The 23,923-nt window shown below is 36.3% G+C and overlaps 1 protein-coding gene and 1 long non-coding RNA gene across 39 annotated transcripts in view; one reads left to right on the top strand and one right to left on the bottom strand.

Moving 5' to 3' along the window:
• Nucleotides 1–23,923, bottom strand: part of LOC107967372 (uncharacterized) — a 283,858-nt gene that overhangs the window by 79,418 nt on the left and 180,517 nt on the right. The gene's annotated exons all lie outside the window — the stretch shown is intronic.
• DLG2 (discs large MAGUK scaffold protein 2) overlaps nt 1–23,923 on the top strand; it is a 2,168,441-nt gene that overhangs the window by 2,130,293 nt on the left and 14,225 nt on the right. For 25 of the 38 annotated variants that reach the window (XM_063783328.1, XM_009423838.5, XM_054661591.2 and 22 more), the window contains 3 exons: nt 9,128–9,227; nt 20,593–20,643; nt 21,643–21,744. In XM_063783328.1, coding sequence (XP_063639398.1) covers nt 9,128–9,227; nt 20,593–20,643; nt 21,643–21,744 — 253 coding nt within the window. Of the gene's footprint in view, nt 1–9,127; nt 9,228–10,049; nt 10,096–20,592; nt 20,644–21,642; nt 21,745–23,923 lie in introns of all 38 variants that reach the window. The other 13 variants (XM_063783330.1, XM_063783332.1, XM_063783324.1 and 10 more) reach the window with 1 other exon arrangement.

Here is a 23,923-nt window from a genome sequence, read left to right as displayed (position 1 = left end):
TATGGAGAGCCTTTCCAGCCATGTTGTACATTTTGGGTTTTATTCTGAATGAGGTGGGAAGTCACTGGAGGATCTCGAGCAGAATGACATGATCTGAATTACAATTTTAAATGATCACCCTGGCTGCTGTAAGGAGAATAAAGTGCAGCAGGAATAGGTGGAAGCAGGAACACCAGCTGAGGTTAATATCATGCTCCAGGCAAGAGATGGTGGTGACTTGGACTGGGGTAGTAGTGGTGGAGATGGTGAGAGGTGGTCAGATTATGGGTGTATTTTAAAGCTGAGAACACAGGATTTATTAACCAATTGGATGTGGGGTGTGAGAGAAAGAGAGGCGTCCCTGCAAGTTTGCAGCCTGGGTAATTGGAAGAGTTAGAATTTCCCAAGTTGAAGAAGACTGAGGGAGGACCAAGGTTTTTGTTTGCTTGCTTGGTGTTTATTTGCTTGTTGAGGGTTTGTGGAGAAGACCACGTGTTTGGTTTGAAGACTATGTATTAGATATCTAAGTAAAGATAGTGAGTAGGCAATTAATTGGATATATGAGTCTGGAACTCTGGGAAAGTTTCAAGCTGGAGACAGGGAAAGCTCCTAGCTGGGGAGGGAGGGAGAGGAGACTCAAAAACTGAGTCCAAATACCCCCAATTTTTAAAGACCAGAAAGATGAAGAGGGATCCAGCAAAACAGACTGAGGACAAATGCTATATGGGGTAGGATGACAATGAAAATGTGGAGGTGTACCAGAGTTCAAGGAAGCAAGCGTTTCAGGAAGAAAGATATGATGAACTATGTCTAATGGGAAGATCAACAGAGTAAGATGAGACCTGAGAATCAACATTTGATTGGGCAACATGAAGTTCATTGGTGGCCCTGAATAAAGTGGTTTAGATAAGTAGCCAGAAAACTTTTTCTGTAACGGGCCAGAGAGTAAATATTTTAGGCTTTGCAGGCCATCTGATCTTTGCTGCAAATACTCAATTCTGCTGCTGTAGCACTAGTCATAGGTAGTACCTATGGAATGAGCATGGTTATCCTTGAATAAAACCTTATTTACAGAAACACATAGTGGGCTGGATTGGTTCATGGGCCACAGGTCACTGACCTCTGGTGTAGATGATGTTACGATATTTGAAGTGTGATTGACGTAAGTTCAGAAGGGAAGAGAAGAAGGGATGACTTTGGAGGAGTTTTGCTGTAAGGAGAAGCAGAAAGATCTGAGTGGTGGCTGGAGAAGGGTGCAAGATGAGAGAGAAGAGAAGGTCTCTATTTCCTTGGGAGAAATAAGTATGACATCTCAGACAAAGTGATGCTGTAGATGTCTTGGGCCTCAACGTTAAGGAAAACATCCTACTTACTATATGCATTAGAGTCATCGTAAAATCCAGCATATAATTTCAGCTACTCCTTAGCTATACTGGGCTTGGTCTCTATGCCCTTTGGTTACTGAGCTTTTTACTGGAATTGAGCCTCCCCAACTTAGACTGCTGAGTGATGTGCTTTTATTTAGCATGATCAGTCTTAGAAATAACATAAATGGGGGAAAAATAAAACAGGTTTCATCTGGGATTCCATTTCACAGAACTTAATTAGAATGATTGGCATCTTGTGATTTTGATTTCTTCCTAAGCAAAGAACTCTAAATTGAATTTCATTTTTGAGATCAAAAGAGGATTAGCTCCCACAGTTTCATAAATAATGAACCCAGTTCTCAGCCTTCACTAGGCTACAAGTGATAGTCGTTGGGATTTGATTTTTCCCTACTTTTCTGATCTGCTTCTTTTTCTTATTTCTAGGTACAAGTAGCCCCTTGTGCTTCATGCGAGTTGGAATTGTTTTTATTCCTGGTGTTAGATTTGAAGTAGTAACAACAAAAAAAAAAAAAAACAGAAAAATAACTATAAAAAGGAAACATTTTTCCTGCTATTAGCTACTTTTATTAAGTATTTTTAAGGCATTGCATTAAGTGCTTTACAATTCATCTTTTTTCTTATCCTTATTTTGAAAATTTTAAAACATATAAAAAGTAGAAAAAGTAGAATTATGAATATATTTTACCTATTACTAAGCTTCAACAATTACCAACTCATGTTGGTATAATCCACTGAATTGAGAGAAAGTTGTAGAAAATATGACTTTATATTTTTCTGACTCAGGACTACACATTGCATTCTGTTGGTCCTATTTCCTTATCTCCTTTAATCTAGAATGATTCCTTAGTTTTTATGGTTTTCATGACATTGACATATTTTATAGTTTTCATGACATTGACATATTTGGCAGAAATACTACAGAAGTGATGTTGTGTACTTCTCAGTGTTTTCCATCAGGAGGCCCATGGTGTCATGTTGTCCCACAATTTGGTGATGCTAATTTTGATCACTTGATTAAGGTGATATTTACCAGATTTTTCCACTATAAAGGTATCTTTTCCCCTCTTTTTAATAATTAAATAATCTGGGAAGAGATAAATATCCTATTCCCCAACAAACTTTCAACCAATGCTTTAAGCATCCACAGATGATTCTTCCCTAACTTGACTATTATAATGATGATTACAAAATGGTGATTTCCTGACTTTATCCTTCCTTCTATAATTATTAGTCATACTCTAAAGAAGAGCTTTTCTTTTATCCCATTTTTAGTTACATAATTTATGTATTTTTGGTAATCAGAGTGAACTCATTTTTTTAATTGAATGTGTTATACTTTATTACTGTCGTTATTCATTTTAATATTCAAATTATCCAGGTTTTGTTTGTGTCTTTTCATATGCTACCATTCATTTTAGGTTTTGTTTATTTGTTTTGTGTTTGGTGTCATGTTTATATTTAATACTGCTTACTTTCTAGCCCCACGAAATGTTTCAGACTCACCTTATACTTTCTCTGCTCCAGCCTTGGAATCAGCCATTTCTCTAAAACATTCTAGGTTCTTTTGTGGAAAATGGCATCCAGAAGACAAAATCTGAGTACTGAATGTGCATTTTGCTGTTAGGGTATCATTACATCTAAGCTCCTTTAATGGATAGAGAAGAAATAAAACTTTTTAGAAAATCCTAAGTTTATATCTCATGCCTCTAATTACTGGTCACCATCTTAAGAGTCTTCCTCTCCTTCCTCCATACCACGTTTGTATCTCACCTTTCTTTCACAGTGACAACCCTGGTTCCCAACAACATCCATGTGTTTACTCATTTGCTCAACCCTACAGCACACACCAAATGGTTTCAGAATTGTCATCCCTGTATCACAACCAGCAATAAACCTGTTAAGTGAAGTTCGAGGCTTCTTTACAGATCTACCTTCACAATATACTCAGGGGGTACATAAGTACTACATCCCTCCCATATTAATTTGAAGCAATCCAATGCATCAGATTTTTTCAGCTCGTAATATTGCAATATGGCATGACCATAATGCCATTATTACACATAAAAATTGACAATTAGTGGATCAACAAGTATCCAGTATTTTTTCAGGGCCAAATTGGCTCATAAGTATCACAAATGGGTTTGGTTGTTGTAATTGTTGCTTTGTTTCGTTTTATAATTTGTTTGTTTGAATCAAGATCAAAATGAAGTCTATACATTGTAACTGGTTGATCCTTCTCAAAGTTTCTTCTGATCTATATGTTTTCCTGCCATTTTTTATTGGTTTCTTGCAATTTTATGTAGATGAAATCAGATAGTTTGTCTTTTTTTTTTTTTTTTTTTTTTTCTTTTTTATTGATCATTCTTGGGTGTTTCTCGCAGAGGGGGATTTGGCAGGGTCACAGGACAATAGTGGAGGGAAGGTCAGCAGATAAACAAGTGAACAAAGTTCTCTGGTTTTCCTAGGCAGAGGACCCTGCGGCCTTCCGCAGTGTTTGTGTCCCTGGGTACTTGAGATTAGGGAGTGGTGATGACTCTTAACGAACATGCTGCCTTCAAGCATCTGTTTAACAAAGCACATCTTGCACCGCCCTTAATCCATTCAACCCTGAGTGGATACAGCACATGTTTCAGAGAGCACAGGGTTGGGGGTAAGGTCACAGATCAACAGGATCCCAAGGCAGAAGAATTTTTCTTAGTACAGAAGATAGTTTGTCTTGTAGAGCTTCCCACATTTCGGATTTTACTGATTGCATTTTTATAGTATGAATTACCATGTTTCTCTGTCCTCTTTGTTGCTGTAAACTGGTAGTTCAATCCAGAGGTTTGGTTAGATTCTGATTCATTTGAGGGAGTTTTGTTTTGGGAGTAAATAGAGGTTTTCAAGACTACCTTGTAGTAATATTTTATTCTTTTATCAGAAGGCATGAAACATCTGACTGTCTCTTTGTGATTGTAGCAGCTACTGATACTCAATGCCTACATCCATTAGTTCATTAGGTTTGCAAAAGTAATCTTTTTTTAATTAGGCAATGTTATAGACACACGTATACGTGCATTCACATAGACACATTTCTGTAAGCAGATATATCTCAAGCCAACTCTTATCTTTCCCTTAACCCCTCTTTGTTACATTATTACTTGTTCTTTTACCTCACTTGTTTTCAAAGTTCTCTTTTTATGTGTGTGAAAATAAGATTTGTATAATACAAAGTAGTGGCCCAAATGTACAGTAACAACTTTCCCAGGGGAACACAATTATTTTAGAGGAGAAACAAGGAGAGGAAAATAGCATGTATAAAACAATAAGGAGGTCACAGAAAAGACGTATCTGAGCTCAGTATAAATTTAAACCTAAATTCTGCCCAGAGAACACTCGTATTACTAAGATGACATTTTAGAACTATGAAACTTTTTTAAAGCTTGAGAAATAAGAACAGGAAGATGAGGAGAAAAAGTAAAACATGTCCCTAGTTTTAAGGTTTTCTGGATGAGAAAGATAAAATATGTCAAGATTCACTCATGTGTGTTTAAAAACATGAGATTTGAGTAGGAAAATAATTTGAGTTTTTTGTTTTGTTTCCTTCTTTCATGAAGCATGTATTTTATCTTAAGCCAGTTCACCAATGCCATTACATCGCAGGGTCAGGCTGGGCAATTTCATGCCATTTGACCTAACAACATGGAGACTTCTGAGTAATAGTGACTCCTAGTATGGGTGTTCTAATGTCTGTCACAACATGAAAGGTATTCATTTAACAGAGACAAAACAAAATCAGATAAACAAAAGACACGTAGATCTAATTGACTGCAAGGGTTGGAATGAGTGGTTTACTCTCATTCAATTAAAGATAAAAATTATTTACACCAAATAAAATTAGAAACCTGCTACAATTGTTTCTTCTCAGTCCATACTGTGAGATTGGGGAGAGGGTCCTTTTTTAAAAAGAAATGGCTTTATATAATTCACATAGTATACAATTCACTCACAGTATACAACTCAATGTTTTCTAGTATATTCATAGAGTTATGCCACCATCACTGCAATCTAATTGTATAACATTTTATCTCCCCTAAAAAAAACCTTGGCTGCCACTTCCCAATCTCTGTGCCCACTATCCCCAGCCCTAAGCAACCACAATTTACCTTTGTTTCCACAGATTTGCCAGTTAATGGGCAATTACCTTTTAATTGCCATTCATGGCCTGTCACACTTAAATTCTTTCCTTTTTTACATTATCATAAAAAGAAAAATTGAAGAAAGTCCAAAAAATATGAATGAATATCACAAAAATTGTAACAGGATAACCAAAATGATGTTGTTGAATCCAATAGCATCTGATGATTTAAATAAATAATCTTCAAGCATCAAGCTGTGGGAAGAACACACTGTGATATCACTTAAGAGAGTCAAGCACTAATAATTTTAAATATAAACTTGAAGCAGGCTTAAGTTGCAGAAACTTGTCATGCTCTTAAAAACAGTGATATTTGCAACCAGGAATATTTGCAAATTCAATTTCTGACTTCTCTGCTCACCAATTGTGTGACTCTGGGGCAAGTAATAGAAGATTTATACACTTCAGATTCCTCTTCTGTAATATGGGAATAATGATGGTACTAACTTCATGAAGTTAGCATGGAGATTAACTCATGTAGAGCTTTTGGAACCAAATGTGGCACATAAGCGCTCAATAAATGTTAGTTATTGTTTTATCATCTTTAATAGTTAGAACTCAACATTTTAGGTCAAATTCCAAAATAGAATTCTTAGATTTGCCAGCTTGCCCCATGCCACATTTGATTGGTATTTTCAAAGTCTCTATTTAAAGATGTTTCCTGCTATGAAAGCAATGGATCTAGAGCTAAGATACTGTCACTAGAGACACAAAGAATATCATTGATCAAGTATAATTGAGAATAGAGCTGTAAATCAGCCATCAGTTGCTTCAGAACAATGTGTTCTACAAATAGTAGAATTGCTAATTTATTATTCTCACCTAGCACTCGTGTAACAGATTTTCATTTTCTATATTAAAAGAAAAAAAATTACAGCAGCAAAAAAGCTTATATAATGGTATTACACATGTCTAATAAAAAATAAATAATACTGTTAAAGCATTATAAACCACATATAGTCTCTTATAGTTGAAATGTTTAGCTAAGATCCTAAACATGTGACTTTTAAGTCTGTGAATGTGAACTGAAGTTGTGATTTGGTTTTTTTGTCCACAAATGTAAGGAAATGTAACCACCAATACTTCCATTCCCTTCTCTTTAATTCCAATCTGAAATGGCTTTTGCTAATAAGACTGACATGTTAGATACTTTTATTCTTAAAGTATTATTGTGTATTTTCTGTTCTTTTGAAAAGTGTGATGCTTAGTAGTATTATGTCCCAATCAGATGATTCATGATACACAACATTTTCATACTTGGGAAATGTTAACACATTATAGTCCTTGCTTTGAAACATAAAAGAATTAATCACAGATAACACATTTTCATATTCCTTTGACCCTTGAGACCATTTAAATGATGTGGCTTGCATGCAGCCCCATTTTGGGCCCTCAAAGCCTTCTGCATTGTCCCTCTCTGTCTACATTTTCACCCCAGGCTTTACTCCTCTTGGCATTGTTTTGTATTTGCATGAAAATGTGTAATTTTTTTTTTTTTGCATGACAAGTCATTGGTGATGTTGAAGTTAAATGTCTAACATACCTTGCAGTATCACATGCCATTAATTCTTACATGATTTTTTTTCTTTTATTTTCAGTTACTGGAGTTTAAATATGCTTGAAATGTAAAAGTGGCATGAAACTGGAGTGATGCAAGAATATTTAGTATTCTTTTAAGGACTATCATTTTTAACTGGGAAAATTTGGGGGCAGTTCTCAACCTTGTTTTTGGACACCAACCCTAAATTACAATTGATGATAAAACTATATTGAACATAGGTGCTGTCAGCAGAGTAATAAATTCTGAAGTGATACCTCTTTTCCCTCTGAGAATGTAATTTTAGTACTTGAATGTAAAGTATATGTCCCCTAATTTCAGAAATTATTATTTGGTTCATTATTTTTCATAAAACCTTATTAATGGGCATACAATTGAGCTCTACTACTTTGCTGAAAGTTTCTACTACCTAAAAAAGTAACGAATTACTTACCGAGTGACAGCACCAACATTTCAGTACTTTAATGTTTCCTAAATGAACATGGTTACCAAAATGGATATTTGATATGGGAATGTATGAGTATACAAAGAAGATAAGTTATTTATACCATTTTGTCAAGCTTCAAATCCATAAGGGCACAGGACTCATTCCCAGCAATGGGACAAAAGCGCACATCCAAACAAGTGTCCTTTCCTTCTAAGGGTCACCTTGCTGCTCTACATTTATTCCTAACAGCTTCCATTGCCAAAAATGTTTTTGAATACCTGTTTTCAAATTACCTTCAGAGTCTTTGGCACCTTCATTTCAATAGCTGTGTGGTAACAAATCTTGATCCTTGGGGAGTGATTTTAATTTTTTCAGCAGCTGAAAGACCCTCAGAGCCAAATCAGCCAAACAAGGGTAGTAGTCAATCTGATGAAACATATTTTTTAATGATATATGAATATGAAATTAGTAAGACCTGCATGGCCAATAACTTATAAAATGACTGTCAACACATTTCCCAAAGAGAAACCCCACAAAACATTTGCATAAGAACAGCAGCAGTGGAATTAATGGAATTTTCTCAGGGAGTCTTCTAGGCAAGCACATGATATCCACTTGAATGAATAAATTCTAATGCCTGTATCATATTATGTATCTATGTGTTATTTTTAATTCAGCCTCATTTAAGCTAATGGAATAGTTAAAAATTTTAAAGACAGTCATTCTTACTTTTTTTACCTGATCAGAATCTAGAGTGACTGCCATTTTTTCTTTGATAAGTTAATATCAAGTTAATACCCCTTTAGCAGCAATTTTAACAGATTTTGGTGGATTGCCTCATGGCTGTCACCAACTAGCTCTGTGATATCAGTATAGGACACAACTTCTCTGTGCCTCTGGCTCCCTGTCTACAAAATGAGGGCTTGGGGCTAAATTATTGTTAAAAATCTCTTTTGAATAAAAATGTTATATTCTAATGATTATATATTCATGTGTAAGTCTGTAATTATATCATAAATCTACATACTTCTTTGTGCAGTTTTAATTAAAACTAAACAGAAGTAACTCAAATTCAAATTATTTTAAAAGACATCAAGACACTAAGAAGAAAACCAGTTTCTCCAATAAAGCGTTTTCTACCTGATGGTGATAAGACATTTGTATAGCACTTTATGTTTACATTGTCTTTTGTGAGTCTCACAATGTAAGAGCTGCTATCATTGTCCTCATTTTGCAGATGAACATACTGAGGTTCAGAGACATTCAATTCCCTTTCTAAGGTGATGAACTAGCAAGATGTAGAGCCAGCACAAAAAAGTCTGGGTCTTCTCCTTCTGATTTAAGACTCTTTCCCTCCATCACCATTTATCTGTAACCAGTCTTTTGCTTAGGAGACAATTTTTCCAAGGTGCCACCATTCAGAATTTATACTCCTTGAAAATAAAATCGACCTTTAGAACTCTCTGGCACCACTTTAGAATTATCCACTTGCATCACTACAGCTCTCTGTGCTTTTACAAACTAGTTGTTTTGTCAGCATGAGTGTGACAACAATTAGACGTCCCCTGTTTTTGCCCCATGCCTTTTCTCCTTCACAGTCATTCAATGACAAGCGTAAAAAGAGCTTCATCTTTTCACGAAAATTCCCATTCTACAAGAACAAGGAGCAGAGTGAGCAGGAAACCAGTGATCCTGAACGTAAGTAGATTCTGAAAGATAATGTCACATGCAACATAAGAGAAAAAAAATTCACAGGCAACACGCAGGATGTAGGCTCTCCCACGCCACACACCTAGGCAAACAACACAGCAGGCAGGCAGGGCAGGTCTACTACTGTGACCAGTGTCTGACTACAGTCTGGATCCCTCCTTTCACATGGCTCTTCTTTGCAGAAGGCATTGGAGAGAGACTTGCCAAAACTGGGACTTGCACCCAACCAACATTTATCTTTGACCAGGACTGGGTCCGGTTTGCCTTTTTCTATCATGCAACCCTCTAAGTCTTGAGACAAATTATTTTCTGAGAAGAAATATTGGATTCCATTGCCACATATGTTTTTTGGAATGTTAGGAACAATTAAATTATCTTTATTGATTACTAGCACATTTGCTCACTGTTTCCCTCCCCCAAAACACTAAACACTTTCTGAGCACTGAGCTTGTAATGGTGGATATCATTTAGAATTTGCTATGAAATTTGGAGAAGTTTATTCCTTAAGTGGGACATTTCTGTGGCAACGTGATTGACCATGGTCAAAAAATTGGCATTTGCTGAATTTTTTTTTCTTACAATCTTTTGTTTAAACCTTGAGTTGCTCTGCAAATCAGAAATTTCCTTCTTGAATCTCAGCTCAAGGAGTTTGGGGTGAAAGTTTTTTTAAAAGAAGAGAGAATGGGATCCAGATTGTTAAGGCAGCACGGTCTGTCATGGTAGTATTCATTTCAACTCCACTGACTTCTTCCTTCCTCTTCCGTGGCTGTTCTTCCTCTCTCATTGCTCTCTCTGGGGACTTCCATGCAGGACATCCCCGGATTAGGTGACGACGGTTATGGAACAAAGACTCTGAGTAAGTTTCCAGGAATGGTCACTGTAACTTTTCTTTTCTTTTCCTTTCCTTTTGAGTTTGGCTTTTGTTCCTTTTCCTGAGGGCCTTTCACTCCTAGCATGCACAAGATACGAGTTTTATTTGTTACCTAGCTGTGAATGCTCCTACAAAGTAACTTTCGATCGTTTTGTTCTGCATGTCAGCATTTAAAAGCAAAATGTATCAGGCACTCTAACTTCTGTCGCAGTTAACACCATCCCTTTCTGACCATGTGATATTATCAACATGGTCCTGATGCCCACCATAGCATCACTTGCTCTGCCGCTTAATACCTCCATAGAGCAAGAAACCATGTTGAAAGAAAGGGTGAGCTAAGTGTTCTAGAACAGCAAAATAGAAATGTACTTTATGTTCTTTCTTCTGCCTTTTCACATGGAAATATTTAATGACCTTGTCAAATCTCATAATTGGGTTGTACTTTGCTGTTAGTAAAGGAGCTGTTTTGTAGTCAAAAGGAACATGCATTCTCTAAAAGCAAATTTTAAGCTACTTGATCTTCCATGAGTATTTATTTATTTGTTATTAACTTTGGTTTTTTTTCTGACTTGCGGTGATCCTGCTTGAAATGTTTAAAGTTTGGATATGTAATAATATGCCTATCAGTGACTTATTAGCTACATTACAAAATCAGGTCTTCACTTTATAGCATAGAGTGAAAAATAAAATATATTAAGCCTTTACATTTTCTAATTGTTCATGTATTTAGTCTGTATCTGATTGCACTAAGCAATTAAAAAATAATTATCCTGTGTCTTAATATACTACATTATGATTTTTCCTCTTTAATAACTAACCCCATTGTGTAGGCACCAATGAAATGAGAACAGAGTTTTGTGTCTTTTGCAACTGTATCACATGTTTAATTTTTTTTGTTTTGTTGTTTTAAATTAACAGCTATGGGCAATATTTTTAGAAGCTGTTTATTTGTATAAAACAAAATTGCATTGAACTGGACTTTGTTTTCAAGGGTGCTTTCTATAACCCTGAGTATTGATACTCCTCATAATTCAAATTGTTCATTTGGAGAGTTTTTAAAAGATATTTATATTTTTAAAAATCTGATCAAGAGTACTGATCTTAAAGATGAAAACTTTATTTTTGAGCTACTATATGGAATATGATAGAACATTTTTACTGAATTAGTGGCTGAAGTTTAAATATTGATTTCAGCATTATCTGGACAGCATCAAGCACCACCAGAGAGAATTTGTAAACTTTCAATTTGAGAGGGAAAAGAAACATCTTAATATATTGTTAATAATAAATATCACTAAAAAGTAGTGGCTTTTGGAGTGTCAAAAATAGGACACCATTTCAATCCAGAATATGCAAATGTTTGCTCTTTAAAAGTTGAACAAATTTAAAAAGTAAAACTTCGCAACAACAACAGAAAGCCCTGTCTTACCCAATTCAAGGCACTTAAGATAATAATCTCCATGAAATGCAGTATTATTGATTATGTGCCTTGACTTTCATTTTAGTAACAGAAAACAGATTTGCACAGGTTCATCCACACTTCTTTCCCTATTGCCTCTTTGCACTTGCAAAACGTGTGCCCAAATTAGTAATGCAGTTCTGATCACAGACCAACACAAAGAGAAATGATTTGTGTGAATTTAACCCATGCTTTAGTTTTCATTAGTTTCATGCTTTAAAACTACTCTATCCAATTGGCAAGAATGTATGATATCAAAGCACTTTTTTATTGTTAGAGAATAATTTTATATATTATTTTTCTCTTTCTAAAAATGTATAACGATTGTCACTTTTTTAAAAACTGAAGTTATTTATAGTGAGCTTCAGAAATCAAATAGTCACATGTTCTTCATTTAATTAAAGTAATATACAAATAAGTTCATAGACTGATGAGTGTATCATCTATAACTTAACAAGCAGTATGGATGAGCGAAAATGATTTTAGAAATAAGAGCTCAAATTCTGGCATATAACCAACACATCCCTGTTAAGTTAGGTGAACTATGTATGAAAAAACAATTTGGAGTATTGCTGTGCAAGCAAGTCATTCAGCATGAATTTAAAAAAAACATACTTCAGCCAGAACCTGTACCATGTATCAGGCCATTTATCTCCTGCCTGTTCCATGCCACTAGTATTCAATAGCTATCCAAGCAAGAATCCTAAAATAAAAACAAGGAACTATTGAGCTGATTGGTAAAATATTATTCAGTGACTCACATCTTCCTCAAAGATTTTCAACTCACTCACTGAAGCAGAAAAGATCTTCAAGAATTCCTTTTCATCCTGAGAATGTGTTTAGGAACTATTTAAATAGAAATAAAATTCAAGGGATTCCAGAGATCAATTAGCAATTTGAGCAGCGTTCCAGCAAAATTCTTAAAGGCTAAAATTGAGAAATAAAAAAGCCTGCAAGAAAACACTGCCTACACACCAGAAGCGTCTGAATTTATAGTGAAGAAAACACTCAGTCAAGACATACTAGTCATTGTCACGTAAATCTTGAAAGTCAGAGGTATTTGAATGGGTCATAGTATTTTTCTAATCGCCTAAATTGACATTATGCATTTTTTGTAATTAAAGATACTTTCTTCATTTGCTAAAAAGAAGAAACAGCAATCAAGCAGCGGGTTCCTGTAAAATGGAGATAAAGTTTTCATCTTCTTTATCTTATCTGAGTTTTCTTAATGCAGCCTCCTCTGCGGCTTTTACTTGCCTTTCGCTCGCATTTCTGGTAGCCTTGCATGAGTGTATTCCTTTCTGTTCTGGCTGCTCTTCAATGCTTGGTATCTCTTTAATTTGCTGTGCTGTTCTTGCAGAACATGTTTCTTCTAATGCCAGCGATAGCGAAAGTAGCTACCGTAAGTTACTGCTTTGGTTTGCGGTTATTTTCTTTGCAATTGCCCCATTGCCTGTGGTGGTCATTTCAGATTTCTGTTGTTGTTTTTCAATTGCTACCTTTTATCATCTGTATTCAAAGCAAATGGCTTGAAATGAAATCACTGGATGTGGAAAGATAAAAAAGACACTAGAGCCATCAGTGCACCCTTATGTGATTTTTGCAAGTAGTAGTGGTCTTGCTAATAAACAATTCCAACCTCAGTTGGTTGTGCCTCAGTAATTCAATTCTCACAGAGAAGGTGTGTAAAAAGTTCAACGTGGTGGATTTTTACATTGTAACCCCCAAAATAATTGAAACTCTCAGCAGGAGGTGGAAAATCATCATGGTATTGTTTTCCTTCTTATTTTGCCATTTCCTTTCTGTTCTTGGCTCCCCTTTATAGGAAAAGCATTTATAAATAAAGTGTTCCTTTAAAATCAGGTGTGAATCTTTTACATCACTTTCTCTTTGATTAATCTTTTAAGATAGGATACTATGACATTTCTAACTTTACTTTTTTGATAATTGGGGAACTGATGGAAGAGTTTCATCCTCTAATGTTGAAGGAACTTAATTTTTTTAAATGTGACCAAGTCTTCTTAGATCAGAAAACTTAGCTGAAAAGGTAGGTAACTATTTAAAAGTTATTTCTGGTCTTTGTTTGGTCACCTCAAGCCATTTGCTTAGTGTATGAAACTATCCACCAAACACCAATCACATCCTTTTGATCAGTCCTCATGGTTTTTTACCACCTACTTACTTACTGGTTTTTGGTGACTAACATAGATACATATTTTTACTAGGATTCTTATGATTTCTATGAGATTAATTAATTTATATTCCTTAGTGAAATGGGTTACCCAAAAAGCACGCCTAATACCTGTGACCCACAGATGCTAAGGCAGAAATTGGTGTTGTCTTTTGTTTGAATGAGTATTGTATTAATTGAAAACTAGAATTGTTTGAGGTTTTTTCCCCCCAAGTTATAGCATGGTACTTTACAAAACCATGCCTTTTTGAGGTGGAAGGCCAAATAGTGGTACAACACATAATTTGGATTTTTAAGAAAGGCTTTGGAAAATCAGAGGGGTGGCAAGTAGGAGCAGCAGCACAAAAGTGGAAAGATGGCAGATGGAGGTAGGCTCGGAGAAGGAAGATGTAGACCAAGGAATAAAATGAAAAAAATTGTAATGAGATACCCTTGGTCAATCAAACATTAGATTGATATAGGAACCACCTAATTTTCTTATTGATGAAAGTTTTATTGATTGATAGAAGAAATTCCATCAATTCTTGTTGATGGAAGAATTCAGAAGGTTCTTGTTATCAACATGGTAACATGTCAACATTTTTACATTCTTTATACTTTTATTATTATCCTAATTTCCGAAAAAAAATTTGCCTCTCCCCTTTTTCATTTTATTTTAAACCAAGAAACTAAGCCAAGAAGAATTGACCAAAGCTTGTGTTAATAACACCTAAGCTGCCCTCAATTTAGTATGTAGAAAAATATAACTTATTTTCTGGGTTCCAGGAAGACCAATGACACTAGTTTCCTTGATGTTCAGTTTTCAATTTTCAAGTGTTGTGCTTCCATCCAGTAGACACAGGTATCGAAAAAGAAAGCATCATGCTTTATCTTTCAGTTCTTTTAATGGAAAATATATACTATACAAGAACTACCTTTTCTTATAAAAATCACATTTTTATAGAGTATTTTAAAGGCTTCTCTTCTCTGTTTCAGAGGTGGGAATATTTTTCCCAGAATTATTAAGTTATAAAAACTGGCCCAAGACTTTCAACTACTTGGCAGATTTTTAGAGTGATGTTCTAAGATGACATCAATAATTATTTTTACTCTAAATACTAGTTGCACATAAATGTTTATTGAATGAATAAAGGAAACACTTGCAGGCATCTCAAATTATCTATGAGAAGAGAGAAGAGTTGGAACTGGATTCTATGACATTAGTAGGGCAAATATGGAATCTAATTATCTCTATTGGCTTGAGTCTCATCCAAGGTTACAGAAGGCCAGCCACTCAGTTTGTTTTCTTTACAAATGAACAAAAGTAAGAAGAGTCTTTATCACAGCTCAGAGGAGAAAAATGACATGTATTCCTCCAGAATGGAAATATGAAGAATTCCAGAGGAATGTTTATTTATTCATTCGGTACCTACTATACATGAGGTCCTCTTCTTGGATACCATGAGACCCATTGTGAATATCAACTAACTCTAGATCTCAGCACACATAATAGTAGGAGAGAGATATAAATAAATGAAAAAGTGCACAAAGTGTGACAGGTACTAAGATAGATAGATTGATGTCTGGCTCAAGAATAGTGGGAGCATAAGAGGTAGTTTCAGAGAGGAAGTAGCTTTGAGCTGAGCTTTGGAAAGATGAGGAACTTGCTAGCTAGACAAGATGAGGAAGGAACTTCCCAGAAAGAGCACTGCCATGACAAGATGAGGAAGGAACTTCCCAGAAAGAGCACTGCCATGAAAAAAGACACAGAGGTTTGGAACAAATATATTTTCCAGGAGGTACCAACTTTGAAGTCAAAATAGGCTGCATTTTTCTAGTGAATTCCTGGCTTTTGCTGTAATTATGACTAAAAATAGTATAAACAAATACAAAAAAAAACCCTCTTTTCACCAATATCCAGGTGTTGTATTTCACTGTTATACTTTACCATTCCATATCCACTCTGGGAACAAAATGGCTAAATAATTGTAATAATTCAGAGTTAGAAACAAAGACCTAGGCCCTTCTGTTTCACAATCCATTGTGTTTCACAGTCTGGAGTACACCATTCACACTGTATCCTGGAGTTACACATCGTGGCAACCTTACTTCAAAGTCTTACATGTTTCCTGAGGTATGCCACACACACATAGATACACACAAACATCAATTCCTAATAAATAGTTCAGATCTTTGCTGCATCATCTCAAGCATTATAAAATAGGTTTTCCAACTATATTTAGCACCAGCTAAAATTGCAGCTGATAAAGTGTACATTGTCTAATTGTGCAAAACACCACCTCAAAACTATCTTAATTATAGGCTAATTCTAGATTTCTGTCAATAAAGTAGTAAAATTCAGCCTTGTATTTTTGGCTGTTCTGTATAATACCTTACAGTCACCCATGTATTAGGAGGTGGTAAATACTAGGCAAGTATATTAAGGACTATGCAAGCTTCTAAAGCTGAAGACATGCCTTCCTCAAAGCTCAGTAAAGCTCTTTACATCATCATGGATGTGTGAAAGCTGATAATTATCCTTCCAACCCATTAGTGCTCACCAGTTAAGTAGGATTTTCAAAACAAGGGTCTTGAAGAACTGATCTGAGTGAAACTAACGTGTTGAGATCAGGAGACCCAAAACTTCTCCACTGGAGTCAGTCAAAATGGTGCATATTCTTCACCTTACTCTATTATTCTCAACTATTGCCCTTAGATGTCTTTACTCCTTTAGTCTTTATAAAGCAGTTTTTTATTACATCTATTATCTCATTTAATTTCTGCAACAAAACTATTTATTAGACATGTTTTACATTAATAGCCCCATTTCCATATGAGGAAGCCGAAGCTCCAAGAGACTGCCTGCCTTATTAAAGTAGTGGCACTGTAAATCCAACCAAGACCTCTTAATTCTGAATCCCATTCATTTTTCACTCTTCCCTGTAGTTTGTAATCCAAGCCTGACATTTTACCTAGTAACTTTCAACCATTTCATACTACCTATAAAGTTAATACAAACAACAACATTTATATAACATTATGCACCAAGTCTGATTTTAAGGACTGTACGTATATTAAGTTCATCTTCTGAACATCCTATGGAGACAATTTGCCATGAATTTTCTATATGACCTTAAATTACTTAAAGTCTTTGAGAATCAGTTCTCTCCTATGTAAAATGAGTAGCTTGAATTAGAATAGAAATGACAAATAAATTTTAATCAAGGTTCAAACTCGAACCAATTGGCAGTAGCTGCCTGAAGAGTTGTAATGAAAAGTATTCTAAGGCCATGTTGAGGCTCAGCAGTAATCCCGGCAATGATCAGTTTGTGATGCCTGTCAAGGTCACAGAGAGTAATAGTGTGTGGTATGTACTTGCCATCTATGAAGCACATGAACCCTAAGCCCTTTCTTAGCACTAGCATTCTATGACTCTAAGAACCTAATTAGTTCTTAAAAATCATCATATGCAGGCACTAAAAACTAAATTTTGAGCACTAAATGTACTGCCACTGGTCTTCAACTCCATCATCTCTGTTTTCTAGTTTCCAGGAATTCCTAAAGAACGGCAATTTGCTTTTCTCTAGCAAAAAGGTTACTAGGGTCTCTCATTGTGACTGGCTTCCAGTTTAAACACATAGTGTTTTGTGGCGACTGTGACAAAACCTTCTGCCAAGTCTCTGGCAGCTGCTGACATCCACACACAGCTCTGTGCTGCTCTCCCACTTTCAGCCATACAGTTGCCAAAACAAAACCAAGAAATAGTTTGTACCTTTTTGTCAGCTGTTATTTTGAAGTGCCAACCCCTCCTGAGCAGAACATAGAAAAACTCTTAAGGATGACTATTTTATGGGGATGACACAACAGCAAAAGAAAAAGAAAGAAAGAGAGAGAGAGAGAGAGAGAGAAAAGAAAATAAAAGAAAAGAAAAAAAGAAGAGAGAAAAGAAAAGAGAGAGAACTTGTGTTTAGAGGCAGAGTATCTGATGGCCTCTTAATAACCCCGACCTGATTTCAGCCCCTATCTCTCTCTTCAATTTTTTCTTCATTTGTAAGCTTTACCTCAACACCCACCCACCCTGCCCCACAGAGAATTCTGCTTCTCTCACTGTTTCAAGACAGTGCAAATATACTCCACAAGAGTTGAAAAAGGTGCAGTATTAAATCTTGACTCCACTACTTACTAGCTGAGGAATCAGGGCTCATTAACATCTCTGAGCCTCAGCTTTTTCATCTGTAAAATGGGGATCATCAGAGTACCTACCTCAAGCAATGCCTGTGAGACATAAAAGCTAGTGGGTATGAAAGCCCCTCAAGGCCTGCAAAGTGCCACAAAGACATGAATTTTCTCTCCTTCATCACAGTGGCTTTTTCTCTTTCCCTCTGTCTCTTCCCCATTACCCATAGGGCTTTTCATTCTTGGACATGGAAGTAAAAATTAGTTTAAGATGCCGAATTCACAGCAATTATGTCATGCCCACCTCCATGGGTTTCCTCACAGGCTTCCTGGGTATTACACAGTACCTGATTGCCACTAGGTCTTGAGAATTGGGGTGGCCCGGACATAAGGGATGCTGCCATTGCTGTCTACCAACACTACTGCTCTAAACCAGAACCAGTGCCTTTCATACAAAAGTAAACTAAGAAGTGATGGATAGACAGAGATAGAGAACTCTTGAACAAAATTAATCAAAGCTATGCTTTGCCCTAGTTTTCTGAATCGCAATCATACACACTGACATCAAATAGCTTATTAAAGATTTGCCTTTAGAACGGTCAATGATTTGCAAAGCCATTGGGAAGAGATTTTTATGGGAACGTGATGTGCTCTATTTATTTAGAGAAAACCATGCTTTCCAAAGTTAAATGACCATATTGACAGAAACACAAAATAGAACCTACCGTTGGCCTCATCACTCATCCTGTTTCCCATGACTGAAATCAGAATGCAAATTTGTTGACATCTTTCTTTACTCAGTGGGGCACTGGAGACATGGTGATGAATAAAACTCAGTTCTCGCCTTTATGAAACTCCCAGCCTAAAAAGGAGGTCCAAGAGTTACCTGACATTTAAAGCTTTTGTTATCCCATGGTCAGAATTCTTCCCTTGCACATTAATTGTTGAAGATTTCCCCTGTAAAGTTATAGTCTAAAATTGCAATGTTAGTCTACCATGCTTCTATCATTAAAACTATACTTTCTCCCCAAGAATTTTTACACTTCTTTAATTGACCCACAGCATTTTCCTGATGAAATAATACTAAACTAAAACTTTGAATGCGTATACCCTCTACATCACTCAGGCTTTAGATAACTGGGGGTTAGTAATCAATCACCTTCATGTTTTTTGGCCTAGGCTCTGTACATTTCTGTAGTTTATTCAAAGGGAATCATTCTTTTCCTGAGTACAAAAAATAGTGAATCTGACTCCTCACTGACCAAACCCCTGACCAATGTGGCAGAGTCCCCTGAACACTTCTGGGGTGGCCATGGGTACATACCACTTAGGAGGAGCATCAAGGTCCATTCTCTGTACCCTTAAGAAGTAGCTTGGCATGGTGGCGCCATTCTGAGCCCAAGCCCTCCTTGGGACTGAGATAAGATATGATTTCAGCCTGAGGCCATTTCTAACACTTGAAAAAGTAAGACACTCCTATCCCCATCCCATTCCAGCTACCCAGCCTCCAAGGAAGTCATCTGACTTCGCAGCTATACCCACATATTGCTCAATTTCCCCAAATCAGTCTCATTATCAAAACAGTCGATCATATTAACTCTTCTTATGAAACTACCTCTCTTTCTGTGGTGCTGTGGCTACTGAAGGAGGAAAACCTGGCATTGATAGACTATGAATGTGCTTCAGGGGTGGGTGGTGAGGATATACAGCAAAGGTGAATTGCCCTTTGGTTTCAGAAGTTACCTCATATTCTACTTCTGCTCCACTATTTCTTCTAGTAGACAGAAAGTTCTTTTCAACAGCCCTAACCTATTGCTGCTCCAAAGGTTAGTCAATGCAAAAAAAAATGCAGACACTTCCAGGTTTGCAGCTGAAATTGAGCTAATCCTCTGACCAATTAATTCATCAATTGTATAAAATAGATGATTGAAAAAATAAATGGCAAAAACCAATTTACTTTCTATGGTTATTTGTTGACTTGAGGTCCACCCTGAGTCAGAAGGCTTGTAGCAAATGACATTGGAGGGGCTGACATTTTACTACTGTGTCTTCCTTAGTTCTCTATCTGAAGTTTCAAGGCACAGTTTAGCAGCAATTATAACCAATGATGTAGGACACACCTCAATTTTTGATCTTCATTAATTGACCCACAGCATTTTCCTGACGAATTAACATTAGAGTAAAACCCTGAGTGTCCTGATGAAGTTTTTATATCATAAATGAAATAAGCGTATACTTGCTTTTGAACAGTGTGCTTCTTGGGGAAATAAAATAGAAGATGAAATAAAAGGTACAGCAATTCGATTATGTAGCAGCCATCTATTGAATTGGACCCTTTCCTTGAACTAAATGGCTTCCTTTTAAGTAGTAATGCTTGGTGTAGAGGCCATGGCATTCCATTCTCAATGCCAGACAGAAAGAAGTCTCACAGGTCATTGCCCTGCAGCAAATAGCTAGCAACCAGTTATTACTTAGAGTTATGACTGTGAAAATCTGATACTAAAATGGTGCTAAAGAGTTTTATGAGGATGAAGTTATTTTTGAATGGTTCAAGGAGAAAGAGCAAGGAGAATTAACCCTGAGCTGTGTCTGTTTCCTGTGTTTCAGAGCAGGGCTTGTCTCTGTAATATATGACTGATTGTTAGTTCACTGTGGTTTTCTTTCCTTCTCTTCTCAGGAGGACAAGAAGACCTCATTCTTTCCTATGAGCCTGTTACAAGGCAGGAAAGTAAGTTTCCCAGCACGCTTTCATTCCTAATTTCTGGGCCATAAGAAGTGACATCATTGAAGGAGGGAAAGAGTGAAGGACTAAGGAGAATAAACTCGGCTTAATGCTCTGTTGTCTTGAGACCATACCTTACTCTTACGCTCTCTCTCACTTTCTCTCTCTTTGACTCTATCACCAAACAGACAACTTCCTGCTGAGTATGGGCACTAATAGCACCTAAGAGAAGGATGCAGCCCTCCAGATGAGTGGTCCTCAATGGGAAGGAACACATTCAAATTACCTAAAGAGCACTAGCTACGAGACTGGTGAACAAAGTCTCCTGAGAGACTGATGTCAGCTCAGTATTGAGAAGGACTTTCTAGCAGATCTGCCTAAGATATAGGCTATCTGTAAGCTGCTGCTTTTTCCTGGAGGCATTTATACAGAGGCTAATTGCTACTGACAAGGATACTGCAGAGAGAATTCAAGCATCAGATGGGGACTTGTACCCAATGAACTCTCAGGTTCCTTCTAATCCCAGATACAAGGAAATCTAGAAACCGTAGCAAAGTATAGAGAGTATTTTGATCTGGGGAAAAGAAATCATGAAAACATAAGATGTTATTACTACTAACAATTACTTTTTATAGTCATATCTAAACAATAGCCGAACAGCTGGTTTGGATTCTTTTTTCTCCCACTCAGTTGACTAAATTCAGTTGTTTTGACATTATGTAGGCAGAGCCAGAGAGTAAGCAAAACTCCTCCAAATGTTTCTTTTCATCGACAGATACTGCAGTTGCCTTTCCCTGCTAGTAGATTCCAGAAAGTAGGCACTGCCAACCTCCTGAGTGTTAAACATCAATTTCCCTATGCAAGGCTGTATGAGTAATTTATCCAGTGAAGTAATGCCCTTAGCATCTCTTACTGTCTGGCAATTAAGAATCACCCTTGCAGGACAGTTTTGCAGTTGTTTCCAAGTCTTTCTCTTTACCTAAATCTTCCTTTCCCATTCTGCAGTAAACTATACCCGGCCAGTGATTATCCTGGGGCCCATGAAGGATCGGATCAATGACGACTTGATATCTGAATTCCCTGATAAATTTGGCTCCTGTGTGCCTCGTAAGTGTCATTTTTCTTTCCTCTAGGAAAAAAAAAAAAAAGAGCTTGGATTTCTTTATGAGATGGTAAAATGTAATTCCATTCCTCCAGTAGTCTCTCCAGTAATTCAAATACCAACCATTTCCGATTAGCTGAGTGCCTTATTTATTTGCCTAACACTTTTCATTTATGCTGCCGTGTGTCATTCTGTATTTAATAAAAATAATAATGTTTTCTCTAAACTGATTGTAGCCCCTTAAAAGGCAGGATGAATTTTTGTGGCCCCCAACCATTTAAAACAGCACAGGATTTATGATAGGCATCAGTATGTTTTTATAGATTGATCGAAATGCCACTGAAACATTATTTTTTATAGGATGGAAGAGATCGGAAACAAAGCCATATATTAAAATCCTCTCAGGATGACTTAGGGCCATATGTCAATCCCAAAACCCAATAGGCTTTCCCATGTTGGCAGTCCCAGGTTTAGGGAGGGTGAAGACGAGAAAATGTGTAACACTTCAATTTGACCTCTAGGCCATTACAGACTTTAAACTACTTTCTTCTCATTATAGATAATCATCAGACTTCTGGTCCCTCTGATTGTAGCCTTATTAGATTCTAACTGCTCTGCCTCTTCCCCTCCCCACCCCTACCATACTTTCTCCACTCATTCACCCCATCTACACCCCGACTCTGTCAAACAGAAATGCATGCAGACCTTCTACGTATGTAGACAGGTCCATCAGGAAATTTTAATTTATTAGATAATGGAGCTCTTACATCTGATACCAACAAATATTTCTCTTCCATTCTGTGTGTTTTAAGCCTGATGCTTTCAAGTGTCTCTAACATTCCAGTACTGCAAATTTTACATGAGATACTTAAGAATAGCAGGAATTGTATGTGTCCAGTACATGGCCAAAAGACTAGGATGATTGCTGTATCTCATGAAACAATTCCCAGCAAGGGCTCTGGGAAGAGATCCTGCCATAGAACATATCCTGAGAAAGTCTTCAGACAGGAAGGAGCAAATGAAACTCCAGGTCGTTTATAGCAAGCTTCCAGCTTGCTCCTCCACTTTTGAGAGAAAGAAAACAGAAAGTACTTAAGCATTCTTTCTGCTTTCCCTTTCACCTTGCATATTCTTTTTTGAATTAATAGAACCATTTTGTGATAGTCAGTACATGTTCATTGTACAAAACTTCGAAAACACTAAAAAGGAAGTTAAACGAGAAAATTAGAAGTATACAAAATCCCACACAATACCCAGAGAACATCATTGTTAATATTTTTGTACATTTCCATCTATTCTTTCTATGCATGCATTTTTTCTCTGTGATGGTTTTTTTGCTTATTTAAAATTTTATATAACTATTTCAAATGATTATTATATCCCAATTAATCATTCTTTATGAACATTTTGGTTTTTCCCTATTTTTCACTATTATGAATTGTGACAAAAGTGTCATCGTAATTGTGTTATAATTATTAATTATAAAATAATATAATGAATATCTTTAAGGATAAATCTGTATCTGAAGTTTTGATCATTTTTAAAAACATATTTCTAGGAAAAAATAAGTGAGTCAAAGATTTAAAATATTTTAACAGCTTTTATTCATATTGCTAGATTGCTTTCCCCTTCTCTTACCAAAAAATTTAGGTGAAATGGTTAGAGTTGCTGATTTTTAGTCCTATCTAACTGTGATTATCTTATTTTATATATGTTGAGAGTCTGAATTTTATGGTCCTTTATAGAATGTTAAGTTTTTGTTCTGACAGGTGATAATTTACTGACACAGCAGCTTCTTCCATTTGTGACATGATTTTAGACTTTGTGAAGATGGGTGTAGAGTAAGTCTAGAGTAACCTTTTAAAATGTGGCCTTTCTGGGATCTCCATGGGTTCTGACTCAACTCCAGTGTCTTCTAGCACCATGTGATATCTAAACTCTCCATTTGGAAATGGCCTCTAGGCAGAGAGGTGGGGTGAATGCTCTCTCATATGTTTCTGTTTTCTCAAAGATTACAGCCCTGTACTTCCTGTTGTCTGATATCTGAAAACAATTGTTTCATATATTTTGTCCAGTTTTTTAGTTGCTTATGGTGGGAGGGTAAGACTAGTACCTGTTACTATGTCATAGTTCTTCATACTACATATTTCTACATATCAATGTTGAGGATGTGGTGGAGAATAT

This window comes from Pan troglodytes, chromosome 9 (assembly GCF_028858775.2).
Source record: "Pan troglodytes isolate AG18354 chromosome 9, NHGRI_mPanTro3-v2.0_pri, whole genome shotgun sequence".
In the NCBI taxonomy this organism is placed as follows: domain Eukaryota; kingdom Metazoa; phylum Chordata; class Mammalia; order Primates; family Hominidae; genus Pan; species Pan troglodytes.
Note: the sequence above shows the minus strand (reverse complement) of the source record. Positions and strands in the feature narration are given on the sequence as shown.